Source organism: Danio rerio, chromosome 20, assembly GCF_049306965.1.
Source record: "Danio rerio strain Tuebingen ecotype United States chromosome 20, GRCz12tu, whole genome shotgun sequence".
Lineage (NCBI taxonomy): Eukaryota > Metazoa > Chordata > Actinopteri > Cypriniformes > Danionidae > Danio > Danio rerio.
The window spans coordinates 49,120,519-49,142,379 of record NC_133195.1 but is presented as its reverse complement, the minus strand read 5'-3'; the positions used below and the strand labels follow the sequence as shown (position 1 = coordinate 49,142,379).

The 21,861-nt window shown below is 37.6% G+C and overlaps 1 protein-coding gene across 13 annotated transcripts in view; it reads left to right on the top strand.

Annotated features, from left to right (window-relative positions):
- The window catches only part of fermt1 (FERM domain containing kindlin 1), a 208,575-nt gene extending 186,936 nt beyond the window's left edge, over positions 1–21,639 (top strand). For all 13 annotated transcript variants that reach the window (XM_073933690.1, XM_073933688.1, XM_073933689.1 and 10 more), the window contains 11 exons: positions 427–616; positions 1,852–1,954; positions 3,435–3,542; positions 8,086–8,217; positions 8,628–8,677; positions 9,712–9,836; positions 9,913–10,019; positions 13,216–13,440; positions 15,740–15,864; positions 18,186–18,327; positions 20,414–21,639. In XM_073933690.1, the coding sequence (XP_073789791.1) occupies positions 427–616; positions 1,852–1,954; positions 3,435–3,542; positions 8,086–8,217; positions 8,628–8,677; positions 9,712–9,836; positions 9,913–10,019; positions 13,216–13,440; positions 15,740–15,864; positions 18,186–18,327; positions 20,414–20,587 (1,481 nt within the window). In that variant the 3' untranslated portion in view covers positions 20,588–21,639. The remainder of the gene's footprint in view (positions 1–426; positions 617–1,851; positions 1,955–3,434; positions 3,543–8,085; positions 8,218–8,627; positions 8,678–9,711; positions 9,837–9,912; positions 10,020–13,215; positions 13,441–15,739; positions 15,865–18,185; positions 18,328–20,413) is intronic.
- Positions 21,640–21,861: the final 222 nt, after the last annotated feature.

Below are 21,861 nucleotides of genomic sequence, written 5' to 3'. Positions count from 1 at the left end.
CCTTATTTATTTATTTGTTTGGCGCATGTACTCGAGTGCGATCGGAAAACTGTGCCCGCCTCTCCTTTCACTCCGCCCCGAAGCCCCGGCTGGCCCTCCTTGGCCCAAGGTATTCGGCGGGCCGAAAAAGGCTGGCCGTTGGCCCCGAGAAAGCCCCGCTTTGGCCCGATTAGGCCCCGGAAGTGACAGTGGAAACGCCACTGGCCTTGGCTCGCCCTGGCTCGCTCGCTTTAGGCGCGATAGTGGAAACGCGGCTATTAATTCTGATGTTTTTACTACACATGATTAAAAAAGAGCCCACAACAGCAGCAACACGTATAATTACTTGTGCATGTTGAATAAATGTACGTTTTTAAATATGCATTAATAAGAAATACAGTTAGAAGCAGTTGTGTTTGGATATACTTGTTCGATTTCTTTTTGCAGGAGCTCTGGGTATGTACAGTAAAACCATGACCCCGATCTATGACCCGGACAGCGGCTCACCTGTATCCTCCACCAGTCTGTGGTACGGTGGGAGTCCGCTGACCGCCTGCCAACCAAACTTGCCACCAGAGGAGCTCGCCAAACTGTACAAACCTCTAACCATGGAGGATAAAGCAGCCATTAATGCTGGGTAAGAGGAAGAGCACACAGACACCGCCACTTCATGGCCCGATCCCACTACTATTTTTAAGTATGAAAGGGAGGGGCTTCAAAATGGAACCCCTGGAAAATGGGACAACACTACAACACCTACACAGGTCATCATATGCCATCGCGATCTATTGCTTCATATAAAATCAACGATTTCATGTGATCATAATGATATAATGTGGCAATAAGATCGTAACTGTACTGTGCATTTACACCCTGGTCATATTCATCTATATAAAACATTAATATTATACCAGACACTGTAAAAGGCTAATTTCCAGCCACTAGACTTTTCTGACAGGGAACTTGTGTGTCTTCAAGTGACAGATGGGAATGATGTTGTGGGACAGCTGTACATAAAGTTCATAATAATTACAAAAAAATAACAATTTGTGCATCTCCTGACTGTAGCCATGCTGTCGTTGTGGCTGGTGTATTCTGGAAAATTTTTGTTCCCCTTGGTTTCAAGTGTAGTCCTGAAAAATCTCAGTTTGAAGGGGTATCTAGCCCTTTCCCTCAGCCCTATGCCTTAAAGCTATAGAGAATTGGGACAAGGTAAGGGGAAGGGCTAAGGGATAGAATTGGGATTGGGCCTAAACCTCTGGTGGCCACTAGAGAAATCTTCTGCTCATTTATTTGTTTTTTCCGAATTCAAACCCAACCTTCAAAACAAAAAAAAACGAGCATGAGGCATTTCTTTAAAAATGACGCTTTTACGCCTGCCGTTTTGCACGTTGGTGTGCACGATAACATTGGCACCCTTTATTTTGTCACAAGGAGTTTAACGTCCCAGGACAACACGAGCAAAAAGTGTCCTGGTGTGCACCGGTCTTAACTCTGTGCCAATGCATAACTACAGATGTGTTCAAAAATAATGAGAATATATTAATAATGAGTCCTGATCGGGAGGTAGTTTGATTCCGATCAAGTCTGAATCCCTGTGAACGGGCCAGATCTGGACATCCCTAGTTATTAATTTCACTAGTTGTTATCTGGGAATAACATACCTTGAAATGTTGTGACTGACCAATCTGAATCAAGTATTCTAGACAGATGTGTAAATACATTAGTTAATATATTTATTAACATGAACAAACAATGACCAATACATTCATTACAGTATTTATTCTTGTTTGCTAACATGTAAAGGTCAAAAAATTATAAATATAACATTTAAAATGCAAATCACTGTAACTGTGTTGTGTGTGCGTACAGATGGCTGGATTCGTCTCGTTCGCTGATGGAGCAGGGGATTCAGGAAAATGACAGACTCCTGCTGCGATTCAAGTACCACTGCTTCTTTGACCTCAACCCAAAGGTAAACCACATCAAAAAGCACATGAAAAAGGTCTATTTCAGACATTGAATTTTAAATTGAGAATATTTAAGTCATGGTTTACCTGGTTTCTGAAACCTGACTTGAACCCGGTTCAGCTTCGCTGTGTGTCTCAAGTCCGGAAAAGTCATACTGAGGTTAGTGGTCAGCGGTACCAATCTGTAGCATTCATTTAACACACAAGTGTAGTCATATTATGTACGCACGACTACATATTTGTTGGTTCTCAAAAATGTAGCCCATTTTTGGAAAACCGCAGATACACCCCTGATATAAGTCTGGCTGCATTTTGTGCGTTAAACAAACTCTATAGGTCGGTACGATGCCTCCATTAACTTGTGTTCCTTCTTGTGCCGATGTTGACCGCTTACCATTGTATAGACGGCTTTTCCAGCGAGATCAGTATGCTCGGTAGCTCACCTTGTACGCTATCAGACTTGAGACACAGAGTGGACTGGGGAGTCTACTGGGAGTCCCGTGAAGGATGGTTCCAGAAACCAGGTTAAAGCAAAATCTGTGGGAATTTTTGGTGAAAGTATGTGTCAATGATGCACTTCTTTTTTTAGTTTGCTTTTGAAAAGACTATCGGTTGGGTTTAGAGAAGAGAGTGTGAGGGTCAGCGTGCAAGAAAAGGAAATGTTAGTGGCAAACGTGGCCCAGTTACTGCAGCCTCTAGTAGATTTGTGAAAAAAAATAAGTGAAGTTTATGTATAAACAAACTTTTTAATCTAAAATAAATTAATCTCCAATCAGATGACTCCTAAACTACTATAATTACCCTGGGTTTCATTCCACTGCTATCTTCGTTTTGAAGAGTCCCCCCTTTCTCCCCTACTCCTCCTTAGATGGGTGACATGGTGACATTTTTGTGTGGAGTTTGCACTTCTCCCCGTGCTCACGTGGGTTTCCCCCGGGTTCCCCGGTTTCTTCTCACCGCCTAAAAACATGCAATTAAGTTAATTGAACAATCCAAATTGACACCATAGATATGCTTCTAGTATGTAGTTATTTTCAAGAGCAATCACTTGCTGTTCATTGGTTACTAGAGCAGGGGAGTTCTCGAGATCTACCTGAGCTCAAACTCCCCTCCCGCCTTGCATGGGAGGGAGCCCTGGGCTCGAGGATCTCATGAGCTCAGGGCTATCTCCTGGGACAGCATGCCAAACAAGCTTTTATAATTAATCATCAGCTAAGTGTGAACTCTTGAAACTGCAAGCAGATGTCTCCTTGGCTACATATTTACCTGTTCCCAAAAAATGTAGCCCTGGTAACATACTGTATTTCTAATGAGACTGGGTCGGCAAATTCAGCGTTTAGTCAGTGGATATCATGAAAAAGTCAAGGAATTTGACATGTGGCTTAGAGTTGGAACCCTGAGTGGAGTGATTCAAATGTTTATGGATGACAGAATTAGATGGCCCATGTCTAAATCAGCACGTGTGTGGTGTTTTTCTTCTCTTAGTATGATGCGGTGAGAATCACGCAGCTTTATGAACAGGCCAGATGGGCAATCCTGCTGGAGGAGATCGACTGCACTGAAGAGGAGATGCTCATGTTTGCATCCCTACAGGTACAGACTGGAGATTTGATGTTTTGTTTATTTTATTTTACTGTGTTTTTATTTGTTGTGTGTTTTTTTAATCAGACAAACAGGATGAACAGTAAAGGAATAACTAGGGAAAAATGTTATTAGTCATTTTTTAAGGAATTCAGTATTTTTTCAGGTATTTAAAATATTAAGAAAAACTAAATGAAAATAAAACATGCTTTTTTGGTTGCAAGCTGAAATATTTTTTATAGTCTACTTTTTCAATTTTTTTATACACTTTTATTATTTAAATCTTTTAAAATGTGTTTATGTTAGTCTTTTAAACATTTAATATATTTTACAAACCAGTTTTTTTTATTAGTTATTTCAGTACATTATGTTGTAGAAGTCATAAAGCTAAATGAAAATGTTGCCATAGCAACTAATTAAAATAAAATGGTTACAATCTCTGAAGTATTTTATTTGTATAATATATTTTATAGAATTTCAGTAATAGTTTATTTTATTTATAAGTAGCAATAACCAGTTTAAGTCATTTTAGTTCATTAACTTAAACTAAATGAAAATAATAAATGTTGCCTTGGAAAAAAAATAAAAATAAAATAAGAAAGCTCATTCTATGTAAATTCATTTTATTTGGTAACTTAAGTTAAAATTTATTTTATTTATTAAGTTTAGATTTTTTAGCTATTCTAGTATATTAAGTTAATATAAATGAAAAAAGAAATGTTGCCTTACTGACTACACTCAAAACCAAGGGGTAAAAAAATTTCCCAAAATGCACCAGCCACAGCGGCAGTATTGCTAAACCCGGAAGTTCGTATTTTACCGTCTCGTTTTACCGTTAAAAAAACGCTAAATTTCACGATCTATAATCTCTATTAAATAACTCCTGTACAGCAGTCCCACAGCATTCTGACACTCGAATACCCTGTCAGTAATGTCTAGTGGCTGTCAGTTGGCATTTTACAGTGTCTGCTATGATGTTAATGTTGTTTTTGGTGTGTTTACATTGATGAATATGGCCACTGTGTAAATACACAGTAAAGTTACGATCTTATTGCCACATTAGATCGTTATGATAACATAAACAGTGATCTCCTGAAAATAAATACCAAAAAATAACACAACTGGAATCACTACAGCAGTCGCCATCGTCCGATCTCACGGGAGAAGCAGGACATCGTGAGGACACATGATGACGTGTGCAGGTGGTGTAGTGCTGTCCCAATTCTTAGGGGTAAATTTTGAATACCCTCCCCTTAACCCTCGGTTGTAAGGGCCAAGGGGAAGGGGAAGGGGTACAAAAATTTAATTGGGATTGGGCCTACGTCTGGGATCCAAGTGCAGTTTATTAACAAGAATAGTCAGACAGGCAATGGTCAAACGGGTAGAAACTTGAGCATGTGGGTAATCCAAAAGCGTTATCAAAAACAGGCTAATGGTCAGGATTGTTTTTTAAACAAGACAAAGATTTAAAAAACAGGGCAAGACAAACGGAAAAACGCTTAGAAATGCTTCACTGGGAAAACAAGACTCAGCAAAGTGTGTGAAAATGAGAGCAGTATATATAGTCCATGTAATCAGCCTATGATGAGCTTCCAGCTGTGTCTATGCAATCATGGAGAGAGCTGGTGTGTGTGTGAGGTGCATGATGGGATTTGTATTTCATATCAGTGACAGAATTGCACTTCTCCAGCGATTTGCAACTGCTAGATTGCTGGTGATCATAACAGTAACAATTTGAAATATAAATGTTTACTTTTTTACTGTAGTTTATTTTAATGTCAGTCCAAGCTTACTTTATTTCAAGTAAAATAAATTGATTGTCAATATTTTAATGCATCAAGATAAACCAAAAAAAATCGAGAAATGCTCTCTTGTCAACTATTTGAAATGGAATGAATTCAATGTCAGTAAAAGATAAATAGCAAAACTTTTTATGGTGTTGGATTGGCTCATCTGAAAGGTATGCTGTTCTGTCAAGCAGTATTTTGTGTCATGACAGCGTAGATGGTGTTGATTTACAGTCACTTCTTTAGCACGGCTCTTTCTCACCTGAAGCTATGAGATAACTTTCTTAGAGGACAAAAGACGTGACATTCCTCAGCGAACACAAGATTAACAGCACAATAAGGTGAAGCTTAGGTGAGCATGGCACTAATACATGAGGAATGTGAAAAATAACAGTTATCAAGAAAACACATTGATCAGATTGCTTTCATGCTGTACACAATTTTTTGGCTGAATTGAATTTATGCATTGCACATTGCATATTTTTGTGCTTTTCGCCAACTTATTAGGACATTATTAACCCTTGTCATTTTTTTTTCTCATTCATTCATTTTCTTGTCGGCTTAGTCCCTTTATTTATCCGGGGTCGCCACAGCGGAATAAACTGCCAACTTATCCAGCAAGTTTTTACGCAGCAGATGCCCTTCCAGCCACAACCCATTTTTGGGAAACATCCACACACACATTCACACACACACTTATACACTACGGACAATTTAGCTTACCCAATTCACCTGTACAGCATGTCTTTGGACTGTGGGGGAAACCGGAGCACCCGGAGAAAAGCCACGCGAATGCAGGGAGAACATGCAAACTCCACACAGAAACACCAACTGAGCCGAGGCTCGAACCAGCGACCTTCTTGCTGTGAGGCAACAGCACTACCTACTGCGCCACTGCTTTGACTGTTCAAATCGACTACCCTTTCGTTATGTTTACGGCTGTTTTTGCCCCATTGGCTTCTTTTAAAATCACATTTTTTAATAGAAAAGCCATGACACCAAATAATCATGCATTCTTTATTGTTGGTGGTTTCCCTGTTGGGAAGAAGTAAAATTTGTACTATTTTACTGTTGATCATCAGTTGGCTCCAGTCGATCTGGCAGTCATTTAGTCAGTCAGTCAACAGGGGCCTCTGGTGGAATTACACCAGAATAACAGGCGCGAATGGATCGTGAGATCAGACAAATTGTACACTGTAGCCTTTGTGAAAACAAAAACGACAAAAAAACTTAGCTCCTGGGATGTATTTGGAATCTCCAGAAATGTGTATAAGGGTACGTTTTATTTGGCCATCTCCAGAAATGTATATAGGGGTACGTTTTCAGAATGAGCCTGGGTTGCTGTTATTAATTACTCACCCTCATGTCGTTCCAAACCCCTGAGGCCTTCATTCATCTTCAGAACACAAATTACAGTTTTTTAGATGAAATCCAGAAGCTCTCTTATTCTCAAAGGGTCCCAATGCAATCAAAGTCTAGAAAAGAAATTAAAAACAAAGTCAAAATATACCATTTGACTTCATCATATAATGCAATCAGGGCTTGACTTTAATTATTTTAATCACCAGCCACAGTGGCTATTAGTTTTCCAACATTACTAGCCACTCGCCATTTTCACTAGCCACAATTTGGTGTTGGGAGAATATTTTTATATGCATAAATTTGACTGACATGCTAAAATTACTTGATTTAGATTTTGTGTTTTGTCCACATGCCTCCTCAGTCATTTCACGTTTTGGTGAAATGTCATGGTTTCATAATGTTATACTGCAAACAGTTTTTATTTCAGACTTAAGACTTTTCAGAATTAAGGATTTACCAAATTTATCTCTGACCACACCAAACAAAAATGATTTCTTAGCCTCAAATTTTAAATGTGTCCAAACAGGCTAAATATAGCTGTATACTATAATTTTGTTTAAACAAAAAATTTCTTTAAAATACAAAGAAAAACGATTGACTTTTAAAAATAATTATTGTCATGTATCAAAAATATGCACAGTAATCTGTCCTGGCTAAAGGTCTCTCGGATCACCAATTAACCACACATAAGCGGAGAGTTAATCTAATATTAAATCAATGTTGTTGTAAAAAAATAAAATTAAACCATATAAACAAAAATAACCGTAAGAAAAAAGAAAGCAGGTGAAAAACATACTGTGTGTGATAATAAAAGGATGATCACACGGTTAAGGCCAATTAATAATCTGTTCAAAACAAAATCAACCGGTGCTGCTTACAAAAAGACATATTTGGAGCTCTTTAAAGCAGCAAGACTTTAAGTGCATGAGCATAACTTTTTGTCTGGTCTACATGAAAGAGAACCGATCACAGTTGCGTTCCAGGAACGGTTGCTTCAAGCAAGAAAAAGTCATGCACACGCGCATCACATCAGCTGTTAGCGTGACTGATCAACCTCTTATTCGGCATTCACCTGCTTTCTTTTGCTCGTGTGAACGCAATTATTTTTGTTAGTCGTGCTGTTTCTCAATTCTAAGATCACATTTGCACGCATATTGGGTCATCCATATAGTCGAACCCTGCTTTTAAGAAAACCACAGTTTAAAAATTATTTTCAACCAGCTGAAGGGGCTAGTGAGAGTGACTGTCTAACCCGCCAAAGCTAAAATCTACCCGCATTTGGCGGGTTGGCGGATGTTAATGTTAAGCTCTGAATGCAATCATATAAAGTTCTAAGAACACTTTAGTATGCTAAAAAAAAAAACTCTTTCCTTTTAACTAATCCTTTATTTCCTTATTTTTCTCAGTATCACATCTGTAAACTGACCTTATCGACGGAGCCACTGGACAATTCAGATGAGAAAGAGGTTGATGAAGTGGAGGCTGCGCTTTCAAACTTAGAGACTCATCTGGAAGGACGAAACGCTGATAAGATCCTGGTATTACTGACTTTTATGACATTATGATTACAATTATGTTATATCTAGAACCCGGCTGAAATTCATTGATATATTTTTAATAGAGCGCAAGGTCACACTTTATTTTAAGGTGACGTAGTTACAGTGTAATTATTCATTTAACTACTGATATGTAATTATGCAAAGCTCAGGGTAATTGCTATAGTAAGTGCATGGAACGTGTCACTATGTCACCTTAAATTAAAACGTTACCCTAAACAGTTCTTTAAAATTGTAAAGATTCTCTGTAGTAATGTTATTACTGTATTTTTATTTAAATTAATGCAAACTTAAACTCATAAAATACTGTTAATAACATTTTTTTTTTAAATCTTTCAGGCTTCAGACTTTTTAACTGCTGTATGAATACTAACATGTGCTTTTCCTTCCAGGAAGATATAACGGACATTCCAAAATTGGAGGATACACTCAAACTGTTCAGGTGAGATTAAAATTGATGATGAAAAATGATGAATTATTTTTTCATAAATATGTTATCCACAATGAGGAAGAACATTATTTCACACATATTTTGATACTTTATTCTTTACACACACACACACACACACACACACACACACACACACACACACACACACACACACACACACACACACACACACACACACACACATATATATATGAGCAATATCACCCTCATAGCAGTGCCATATGGCTGTATATCAGCACTGGTGGGAGGTGTGCATTGGCTGGAGGCCGCAGGCTGAGTGCCCTAGTGTCCCACCAGTAATAATATACAGCCATATCGCACTGCATTTATACAAAAGTTCTACAGCACAATTGTGTATATAAAAAAAAGAAAATTAACACGGAGAGTCTCAGAATTCCTTTTGTATGAGGAACTACTTTCTTACGCCATTCATATACATCTGCAGCTGACAGTCAGAACAGCAGAAACCGTTGCTCATTCACCAATGTCACTTTAGAGCTTGTATTTGAATGATTCTCTTGCGTAATGTCTAAAGTGATGACAAAACAGGTGATTCTGCTGACATTTTAAGATTTTAAGGCTGAACGGCATGAAATGCCATCAGTCTAGAGATATCTCCCAGTATTTCTCTGTTGCAATCAGGATATCTTGATAATTAACCCCGAAAAATCCAAAGCAAAGCAAACACTAGCAGATTACTATGGTATAAATACAGCACTGCAACATACAGAAGAGAGAAATCGACTTAGAATGTCACTTACCTGTTTTATAATGATTTGATCAGCTGTAGTTTGAAATTTACGCTGAGTTTTTCTCCCCTATGCGGTCTCTGTTGTCATCTTGTGGCAGAGCATCAACCGTGTTTGCTCTGCTCAATGACAGGCTAATGGCTGTCGTCGCGTTAAATCTCAGAAATTATAAATATTTAAAATAGGCACTCTCCTTATAAATAAACTGCATTTTTAAGGTTTAAATCCACAATTAAAGTTCATTATTTTCTTCTTTGTTCATTTTCCACTCTACAGGCCCAAGCGACTGACGTTAAAGCCGTATAAGGAGTACTGGTTTGTTTTTAGGGACACCACCATTTCTTATTTTAAAAACAAAGATTCTGCCAATAAAGAGCCCATTGAGCAGCTTCATCTACGAGGTGAGCAGCCAATCAGAGAGCATGTCATTCACTTCAGTGCATTTGCAGAGCGATCATTAACATTATCAATGTACAGGATGTGAGGTCATTCCTGATGTCAATGTGACCGAGAGGAAATTCGGCCTCAAGCTATTATTGCCCGCAGCTGATGGGATGAACGAGGTTTACATTCGCTGCGAAAATGTGAGTTTTGTATCTCTAATTTGCATGCAGATAGTTGTATATGTCTTGAAAAAAATTACATTCAAGAAACTTTTAGGTTTTAATAATATTTTAAGATAAACATTTACTGGAGCACTTTAAGAAGGGTAACGCTCAGTATAAATATAAGCAACGGCTCCAAATATTTTTCTTATTTTCACTACATCTTACTATAAGAGCCATAAAAGCCTATGAAGTCTTACCACTCAATAAAAACCATGCACAAGCATTTGTATTTAGATGTATTTAGCAGATTACCATGGTATAAATACAGCACCACAACAAAAAGAGAGAGCTCGATTAGAATGTCACTTACCTGTTCTATCAAGATTTGTTTAGAAAAATGCTGTATTTCTCCCCTAAGGACTTATTATGTGGTTTCTGTCGCCATCTTATGGCGGAACGTCAATCGTTTCGCTCTGCTCAATATGACAGGCTGATGGCCGCCGACGCGCTGAATCTTCAACATTTCAAATAGGCTCTATCCTTATAAATCTGAAACTGCAAAGTTGCAATCTAAACAACTACAATCTTGATTAAAAATGCCTCAAAATTACATTATGTTGCCCAACAGCTGCAATGTTTGTCAAACTGTAGTGAGTTGTTTAGTCCCTCTTTAATCCTAGAGTGGGCGTAGTAATACATAAGGGTAAAGAGCCTGTAAGAGTGCTGGGGCTCTATTTTGACGATCTGGGCGCAAAGTCCATTAAGGGCATGTCAGAATCTACTTTAAGGGCATGTCAGAATCTACTTTTCCTATTTTAATGACGGAAAAATCTGCTTTGCGCCGCAGCGCATGGTCTAACAGGGTTGAGCTTATTCTCTTAATGAGTTATAGGTAGGCCCACACGGAATCTGCGCACGCAGACTTCCACAGATTTTCAGCAGATTTTTAGCCCATCATTAATTCTGTTTATTTACTTGAGTATATGTGTGTAAATCTATATTTATTTAGTTTTTAAATTAATTACAGTAATATTACTGACTAATATGAAAATGTTCATCTGATTTATGTACAATGCAGTTTGTACAGTAATATTTTCTGTCTTTTAATAGATATGTTATATGAGAGACTTGCTTTGTTTACCAAATAAAGTAAATCTAATTGGCTTTGCATTTTAAACATTAAATAAAAGTTAGGTTTTAGTTATGATACTCCCAAAATAATCCCTCAGAAATCCGCAGGTTTTTACCAAAATTCTCAGCAGAAATAGCAAAAAAGGTTCGCAGATTCTGTCTGGCCCTGGTTATAGGTGTATTTTGAGATTAAAGCAATCAGAATCTCATCTCCCATTCCCTTTAAGATTCAGTTGCATCACGCCATTGCTCATTTGCTAATTACATGGCGGACTTTGTGAATGGAAAAACTGTACACTTCTCTAGCGAGAAAACAGTTAAACATCTACATCACGAGAATTAGAGATTGAGCCTCCTCATTTTTTACTTTCACTTTCACTCTCTTTCGTGGATAAGGAAATGTGTTGTACTCATTAGCCTCCATAATTAATTTTGTTTGTTAAGCGCAAAGATTTGTTTCAAAACTATTTCTAAATTCAGTTCTAATTACCTACAAAAGAATAAATGAACAATAATAACGAAGTGTGGAAGTGACAGGTGGGCAAATCTAAGCTTGTTTTTAATAAAACAAATATAAATATGGATATAATAAATAATACTGCTAATAATAATTAAATTATACAAAAGCAAATTGTCATGAACAAACTGAAAAAGCCCCCCAAGATGAAGAAGGCATGGAGGCAGTGGTTTTTATATTTATGTAGAAAATAATAGTTTTTTTAAATATTTTAATCTCGCTGGTCTATTGTGCAGTCTATTTTATTTCCTAAAAACAGCAATGCGGCTTAACACACCTCCTTTTTAGACCAAAACGCCTATGGGCGCACATATGAGCGAAAATGCTTTTGCTATTTAAACAGCGTGGCGCAAAACGTCAAAACGACTCTTGCGCCGAGCTGAAGCTAGTAAACAACAATTGCGCCGCATTGCGCCGGGTGTGTGATAGGGCCCCTGATGTTGCTTTAATATCACGGCTATCAGCCAATCAGATTCGAGACCCAGCCAAAACTTGTATAAATATTTTTAACCTATACATATGTATGAATATAAATATTTATACTGGTGTAATTTGTTGAAAATGCCAGTTTAAAACAAAACAATGTAAACTATTTTACTACCATATTTTCTGAAAAATAAGTCCCACTATATAAGATTGTTGACAGAAAAAAATATATGTTGCAATCGTGTATAAGTGGTATTTACTTAAAAAATAATATAATATAGGCTACTATGGGTAATATAGGATGCTATAGATATCCTTATTACAAAAAATATTTTAATTATCCGTTACTATTAGCAAAATAATAATTTATCCTAAACTAATTCATTCATTCATTCATTCAACTGGAGCACCCAGAGGAAATGAACATGGGGAAAACATGCAAGCTCCACACAGATACGCCAACTGACCCAGCCAAGGCTCGAACCAGCAACCTTCTTGCTGTAAGGCAAACGTGCTACCCCCTGGGCCACCATGATTATTCATTCATTCATTTTCTTGCCGGCTTAGTCCCTTTATTAATCCGGGGTCGCCACAGCGGAGTGAACCGCCAACTTATCCAGCAAGTTTTTACGCAGCGGATGCCCTCCCAGCCGCAACCCATCTCTGGGAAACATCCACACACATATTCACACACACACTCATACACTACGAACAATTTAGCCAACCCATTTCACCTGTACCGCATGTCTTTGGACTGTGGGGGAAACCTGAGCACCCGGAGGAAACCAACGCGAATGCAGGGAGAACATGCAAACTCCACACAGAAACGCCAACTGAGCTAAGGCTCGAACCAGCGACCTTGCTGTGAGGCGCCAGCACTACCTACTGCACCACTGCTTCGCCGGCACCATGATTATTTAGCATATATTATTTGACATATATATAAGCCATTTAAAATTTAAATTGCTGCATGTTTGAGGTGATTATTATATAATATTACATAGAAACATAAACACACACACACATTCACACTTTGTGTAATATTTCATATGCTTTACCTTACAGGGTTACATTAAAATCCTCACAAGCAATGAAATATAGGATTTTGCATTCATTATTATAGTCCTCTACTAAGAAGAAGTGTCTTCTGAAATCCAGGAAACTCAGTACGCCAAGTGGAAAGCTGCCTGTATTTTGGCATCCAAAGGCAAGACGATGGCCTACAGCTCGTACCGCACCGAGGTGAAGAACATCCAGTCGTTCCTGCAGATGAAGAGTCTCGCTCCTCCTCCCGGTCAAGCGGCACCTGATGTAGAGTCCATGGAGATGAACCCCGAGTGCTTTGTTTCTCCGCGATATGCTAAGAAGTTCAAGACCAAACAGGTCAGATCACAATCTCAGGACCGGATATAACTCGTCTTCATTACGACATCAGATTATTGTTTGATTTATTTTTGTGTTTAGTTATTTTTCCATTAGGGCTGCACGATATTGAAAAAAAAGGGGATTGTGATATTTTTTTTTCAGTAATAAATATTGTGATATAAATAAAATTACACCAGATGGCTTAAAAAGCTCCATCTGGAAAGAAAATTTCATATTTAGACTGATTGGGGGGATTTTGTATGGGTGTGAATCATGCATGCCTGTCAACATTGGCATGTGAAAATAAGAAAATAATTCCCCCCAAAATTGCTAAATATGTTCACCTGGAGCTGTTTGTAAATAAACAGTTGAAACGGACGGTAACATGTTTTATTATTATTATTATTATTATTATTCATTTATTCATTCATTTTCTTGTCGGCTAAGTCCCTTTATTAATCCGGGGTCGCCACAGCGGAATGAACCGCCAACTTATCCAGCAAGTTTTTACGCAGCGGATGCCCTTCCAGCCACAACTCATCTCTGGAAAAATTATTATTATTATTATTATTATTATTTACAAAGGCTAGAATAAATAGTATACATTAGAAAAAGCTGCAAATAAATTAGCAAACAGTTTAGCCTATTGAAATGATTAGCTATTATAAAGACACTGAATCATGTTATTAAATCTCATCAACTTTTTCTTCACTGTATATTTCGATTTTTCGTTTGATTACGACAAATATCAGAGGCGTCACTTCAAAAATGCACAGATCTATAATAAAAGCATTCAATCTGTAATTCAAAAGCATACCAGATGGCTTAAATAGCTCTATTTGGAAAGAAAAATTTGTATTTAGATTGATTGGGGGAATTTTGTAGGGATGTAAGTCATGCATGCCTGTCAACATTGGGATGTAAAAATAAGGAAAAAAATTATCTCAGAAATTTCCAAACATGTTCACTTGGAGCTGTTTCATTGTAAATAAACAGTTTAAACGGTCAGTAATATGTTTTATTACTATTATTATTATTATTTTTATTATTATTTACAAGGGATAGAATAAATAGTATACATTTGAAAAAGCTGCAAATAAATTAGCAAACAGGTTAGCCTATTCAAATGGATATCCATTATAAAGACACCGGATCATGTTATCAAATCTCATCAACCTTTTCTTTACTGTGTAATTAATTAAAGAGCAGCAAATGAATTTCTTATTTGGATATTTTTATTTGTTTAAAATAAATAACAGAGACGTCACTTTAAAATGCACAGATCTATAATGAAAGCATTCGATTGCTTTCCTAACTGTTTATGCTCATTTTAGACATAATTAGTTGTATTTAAAAGAAAACCCACTATGATTGACATGTTTAGATGTTGTTATTATTATTATTATTATGTTTGTATGTCTGTTTAAATGCGCAGCCAAAATCCAGATTGTCCACTTTCGCTCCACTTCAAAACGTATGTAATCAAACAGCGTCTATTTATGACTATGAAGCAGGTCTGACAGTCATGCACCGCTACATAGATTTGACTGTTTTAAAGATTGCAATGGAGGGGCAACGGCGCATGTAATGGAAAGGAAGGGAGTCCCTCTGTTTATATATTTATTTGAAAGGGTTTTCATGCCTAAATAAAATAAAGGTATAGAACTGATACACATTTAAGAGCAGGGGGCGTCCCCTGGTGGTTCGGCAGCATTGTTTGCATACAGGGAAGATTCGCCCTTTAATGTTTATTGCCAGCCTACATAATAAGATTAAAAATACAGGAGAAATTCAGGAAAATACTTTTACAGGATGATGGCAGTATAGAATTGTAAAAGTCCTGGGAAAAACGGTATGGAATCGTGTCTAAAAAATAATAAACAAGTTGCAAGCAAGAATAATTACAAGAGAGCATAGAATAAAGTCAAATAAATAGTGCTTTTCGGTTTTGCGGAGGGTCAAACCCATATTCAGGTACAGAAATTTAACAATGAAGTGTCAAATAACACTGTATAGTCTTCATTGCATTATTAATTCAATATAATTAGTACATTTATGTGCCTGAATGCTTTAAATTCTTCTGAAATGCCTTTAAAGTGCATGCAAATGATAAAGATTCTCTCTGTTATGGTTATACTTTGCAATGACTCCACAAAGTCTCATGTATTTTCAACTGTTGTGCTGATCAACTATAATCCCCCAACATAATGTGATTATTGCGGACAATGCTGAAATGAAATATTGTGCAGCCCTAGTTTTTACATCCACCAGTTTTAATGCACAGGGTTAAACACAATATTCGTTCTTCTCGTTACAGCTGACCACACGAATCTTGGAGGCCCATCACAATATTTCCCAGCTTTCCCTTATGGAGGCTAAAATGCGTTTCATTCAAGCATGGCAGTCTCTGCCCGATTTTGGCATCAAGTACTATATTGTCAGGTAATTTTGCTGAATTGTTTAATTGCTATTGAATATGTAAAGCATTTATAGTTCAAATCAATGGGCTATATGCACAGCAAGTGTTAACCTCCGCTGAGAGGTTAATGTGACTATTTTAATATAATAACATTTCTTTTACAGTAATGTAATATAAATACAAAAGACTTACCGTACACTCACACCGAAAGCGGCGAGAGCGTCCAAGGTCGCTCTGGCCGCCCTGGCGACAACGCTCTCTGCCTTCAGCTCCTGCGGCGAGAGCGTCAAAACTCACTACATTGATCTCGTACTTAAAGGAGCCGTTGCAGCATATCAGTTACATTCCTGCATAAGACATGTTTTTAGCGTGAAAATGTTGCGCACTTCTTATCAAATTCATACAACAATGGAAGATCAAGTTGCATGTGGTGTGGCTTTGCTCTATTTATCCAATATGTGTCCATATGTCTGAAATATCCTGAAGCAGCAGTACTGTTTTGTACTGTCACATCGCGTGAAATTCCCGCTTTTTAAAGATTAATTTATATAACATTAATGAACATCAGTAACTCGCCAGTAACTTATTTAATGCATGTTCCTGTAAGAAAACATTGTAAATAATGGGAAATCCGGCGACCGCAATAATCAAACCCTTGGTAACAACTGTGGTCGGTACCAAAGTTCACAGGTCTGTGTTCCCTGAACTGCTATCAAGCGGTGGACGTCTTCATTCTGATTGCTTGCCGCCGAACCGCGTCATAGCTCATTACCGTAAAATTGACTTAATTTCAACTCTCCTCGACGCTCACGCCGGCGAAGACGCGCCACGCTGCTCCTCGCCGCTTATCGACGCCTATCGCCGCCGGCTCTCATTGAAAATTAATGACTTCCGGCTACTTTGACGCTCTCGCCGCTTTCGGTGTGAACATACGGTTAAGCAGTCATTTAGTTGTTCAAGCGTAATACAAGACAAAAATATTTCCTATAATATTTTTTCTTCTGGGGAAAGTCTTATTTGTTTTATTTCGACTAGAATAAAAGCAGTTTTAATTTCTTTTTTTACAAACATTTTAAGGTCAATATTATTAGTCCCCTTATATACAGTTGAAGTCAGAATCATTAGCCCCCTTTTGATTTTTCTTTTCTTTTTTAAATATTTCCCAAATGATTTTTACAGAGCAAGGAAATTTTCACAGTATGTTTGATAATATTTTTTCTTCTGGAGAAAGTCTTATTTGTTTTATTTCGGCTAGAATAAAAGCAATAATTACCCGTCTTTCGGATGACTGTCTTTTGGATGTGACATTAAACCGAGATCCCGACTCTCTGTGGTCGTTAAAAATCTCAGGATGTCCTTCGAAAAGAAGAGGGGTTTAACCCCGGCACCCTGGCCAAATCTGCCCACTAGCCTTTGTCCATCATGACCTCCCAACCATCCCCATATTCCAATTGGCTTCATCGCTGTCTCCTCTCCACCAATCAGCTGGTGTGGGGTGTGCGGTCTGGCGAAAAATGGCTGCCGTCGCATCATCCAGGTGGATGCTGCACACTGGTGGTGGATGAGGAGATCCCCCCATTGTGTGTAAAGCGCTTTGAGTGCCCAGAAAAGCGCTATATAAATGTAAGGAATTATTATTATTATTATTATTATTATTAATTTTTTTAAAACATTTTTGGGACAAAATTATTAGCCCCTTTAAGCAAATTTTTTTTTTCGATAATCTACAGAACAAACCATCGTTATACAATAACTGGACTAATTACTCTAACCTGCCTAGTTCACCTTATTAAACTAGTTAAGCCTTTTGTGCTGAAACAATCTTCCCAGAACAGAACAGAAATTGGGGAAAAAAATAAACAGGGGCGCTAATAATTCAGGGGCGCTAATAATTCAGGGGGGCTAATAATTCTGACTTCAACTGTATGTATGTATGTATGTATGTATGTATGTATGTATGTATATATATATATATATATATATATATATATATATATATATATATATATATATATATATATATATATATATTATTTTTATTTATTTATTTTTTTGATTGCTTACAGAACAAACAATCGTTATACAATGACTTGCCTAATTACCCTAACTTGCCTAGTTAACCTTTAAGTCTTTAAATGTCACTTTAAGCTGAATACTAGTATCTTGAAAAAAATATTATGTACCATCATCATGGCAAAGACAAAAGAAATTAGTTAAAACTATAATGTTTAGAAATCTGTTAAACAGAAATTGTGGACAAATATACAGGGGGGTTTATAATTCAGGAGGGCTATGTCCCTTCAGTAATGAAGTGCGATTAAAATGTGTGTTTTGTGTGGCACAGATTCAGAGGAAGCAAGAAAGATGAGCTGTTAGGCATCTCCTACAACAGGTTGATCCGCATCGACATGTCCACTGGTCTACCGGTGACCACCTGGAGGTTCTCCAACATGAAACAGTGGAACGTCAACTGGGAGATTCGACAGGTCTGTCAAGTGCTGCAAACTAGTGCTGTCTTAATACTGCCAGAAATAAGGGCGTAACTTTAGGTGTTGACATAGAATTGAAGCAGATTTAGGTGAAAATACAAACAATTCAAACATACAAATGAAACAAAATTAAAAAAATCTAAAAAAATTACTTTCAGAGGTCGCGTTAGACTTTGTCATTGTCTTTCATTTTGCCGGAGAGGGTTCGTCATAACCTATTATTGACAGTCAATTCATTTGCATATTTTCTAATCGCTTTTTTCATTCATATTTTAACAATGAACTTGCACGACGAGCGTATAGATTATTCATTTATTTATTTGACAAATGAACAATAACTCATATCAGCCTTACCTCATATCTTCCTCCTGCGTCAACCTGAACTGGGTGCTTGCCTGTGCGTAATCAAACGCATCAAGAGAAACTGATGCAGAGGCGGTTTTCATTAAATTCTGTGTCTTTGCCTCAAAAAGTCGACTTCTCGTGACAGTTTTAAATTTGTTCTGGAGGCTGAAGCCGCGTTCTGCTGCCACTCTGGAGAGTCATTGCCAGAGGCAGCTCGGACTCTTCAGACAGACTCGGGCCAGATATGGTTAACAGGAATCGGGCCAGTGCTTTACACTCACATTACAAACCCATGTACGGGAGCGAGCTGTGGGCCATACTCGGCCCGGATATAACACTCGCCGATGCCGAATCGGAGCCAGAGGCGCTGTAGGGCAGCCAAGCTCGGGCCAATTACTACCTGCTATCTGGTTGGCGCCACTTCAGCCAGCGTTATGTAGATAGGAAACATTTCTCCTAGGGAAGTGATCAGAAGTTTGCTGGATTTTCTGAATGTGGGATTTCCCAGTCTTGCAAGCACTTGTTTCACCGGGAAAAATAAAGCAGCACGCGCTCCTTCAGCACCAGGGGCGCGGCTTCACCCCTCTGAGTTTGGTAGTGCATGGTGCTCACAACGCACTCCAAACCACCTGACCTCCTTGTTGCCGCTTGGTTGGCCTGTAACAACAGCTGTCGGCGACTGAGGTTTTTTGTCTGTTTGTTCTTCATCATCCGCTGCATCGCTTCCTCGTTTTTTCACTTTTATTATTAATATCACAACTATTTGGCCAATTAAAGAAGCTTCTCACATTCAGCTGCTGTGAGATTTTTGCAACTGTACCAGAATGAAACTGTAATTAGTTTTTTTTTTGCATATATGGATTTCTTTTAGTTGTTACCAACATCCGGGGGAAATTTCAAGTCAACAACACCTTTATGCTGTTTTAACAGTAGACATGGAACGCACAAGGCACAAATAAATCGTGCTATTCGCACGTAATTAGACGCATGAACATTTTAGGTTTACTCGCTTTATTCGCGCATCAAATTCACTTTAAAATAGATGCGGATTCGAGTCATGGGCAGGGCTTCTGTCTGCCCGGTGACTCTAGTTTCATTGCTAAATGGCTAACATAGATTTTATTGAGAGAATAGCTGTGTTTATGTGCTTTGGGAAGGCTGAAAAACAGCGTAGATTCATTCGGCGCCTTGTCTGAGTCCTTTCAGAGGTGCACCCATCTCTGTAAGCTTATCAACTCCTCCAGAAACTATACCTGGATGATGGAGGCTTTCAGTGGTGCTTCAGACTGAGCCGAGCCCAGTTTGATCAATTATCTAAGAGGATTTCCCCTCGGGACACCAACAAAGACGCTACGTCATAATCACTCCCCTACACGAGCAAGCTCCTAATTGGTTAACACGGTGTCTACGTCTGCTGAAGTTAAGATTTTCCAACTCAAACAGTTTGTGCGTTAAGCACGTCAAATGCTCAAAGCACTCAACTCGCGCCGCCTCAGTCATGTGAAACATGTAGCAGGATGTCTATTCGCATCTTTGCATTGACTTAACATGTAAATTACTCATGCTTGATGCTTCATCCGCGTCTGAGAAAAATGGTGACATGTTAATCGCATTTCCTGCATTTAGAATTTTATTTTCATCTGTCTATACTTTAGAAAATATTACTACAAAACACACTCATACAATGTGTGGCTTCTTCAGATCTGATATTTTGTTGTTGCTGTTGTTTTCATTGCAGGTGACCATTGAGTTTGACCAGAGTGTGTCGATTGCGTTTTCCTGCCAGAGCTGCGACTGTAAGGTGGTTCACGAGTATATCGGAGGATACATTTTCCTCTCGACGCGCTCAAAAGACCAGAATGAAACTCTAGATGAAGAACTCTTCCACAAACTCACAGGAGGACAAGACTGACCTCAGATCAGCATGACCATTTAATATAGTGTTTTTCTTCATCTTTGCCTAAGTCCTTTTGTATTTGTAATAAGGCAAGTTAACACAAAAGAGAACATAACTCCATGTTTGCATCTAAAACAATACATTTGTTGTTCTCTCTTGACATTTTTAGAAGTTGTTGTTGGTGTCTTTAATGTACATAATTTACAACAAAAGTATTGATTGATTGGTTGATTGATTGATTGATTGATTGATTGATTGATTGATTGATTGATTGATTGATTGATTGATTGATTGATTGATTGATTGACTGACTGACTGACTGACTGACTGACTGTATGGTCGATTGGATGACTGGTTGGTTGGTTGATTTATTGATTGATTAGTTGTTTAATTGATTAGTTGGTTGGTTGATTGTTGGTTGATTGATTAAATGATTGATCGATTGACTGGTTAGTTGATTGATTGATTGACTGACTGGTTGATTGATTGGTTGATTGATAAATTGATTGATTGATTGATTGATTAATTGACTGGTTGGTTAGTTGATTGATTGATTTGATTGATTGAGTGACTTAGTAACAGTGTGTGGTTGGTTGGTTGGTTGTTTGATTGATTGATTGATTGATTGATTGATTGATTGATTGATTGATTGATTGATTGATTGATTGATTGATTGATTGATTGATTGATTGATTGATTGATTGATTGATTGATTGATTGATTGATTGATTGATTGATTGATTGGCTGGCTGGCTGGCTGTTTGGTTGGTTGGTTGGTTGGTTGATTGACTGACTGGTTGGTTGATTGACTGACTGGTTGGTTGGTTGATTGATTGACTGACTGGTTGGTTGATTGATTGACTGACTGGTTGATTGAATATAAATGAGTTGCTTGTAGGTTTATTTGAAGTTGTATAGGCCTACAGTACTTTTTATGGTTCAGTTTAAGAAAAAGTTCCTTTTAAAGTTTTTATCTTTATTTTATGTTTATTTTATGCATATTTGTTTTCATTATGTGGATTAGAAAATCTGAAAAATGCCCTAAATAAATCCAAGGTCCAAATGCTTCAAGACTTGTTAGGCTATTTATTTAAAAACATTTCCACATGTAAATCCATCGTTTGTCTTTTTTTTTTAAATCAATCATACACAATAACTTCTGTAACACGACTGTGTCTTCTGTTGATGTTAGTTGATGCAAATGTTTACTAATAATTATTGTAAAATGTTACCTATTGTACATTATTATGCTTCTCCAATTTAATTAGTTACTTTAGTTACTTTTTACA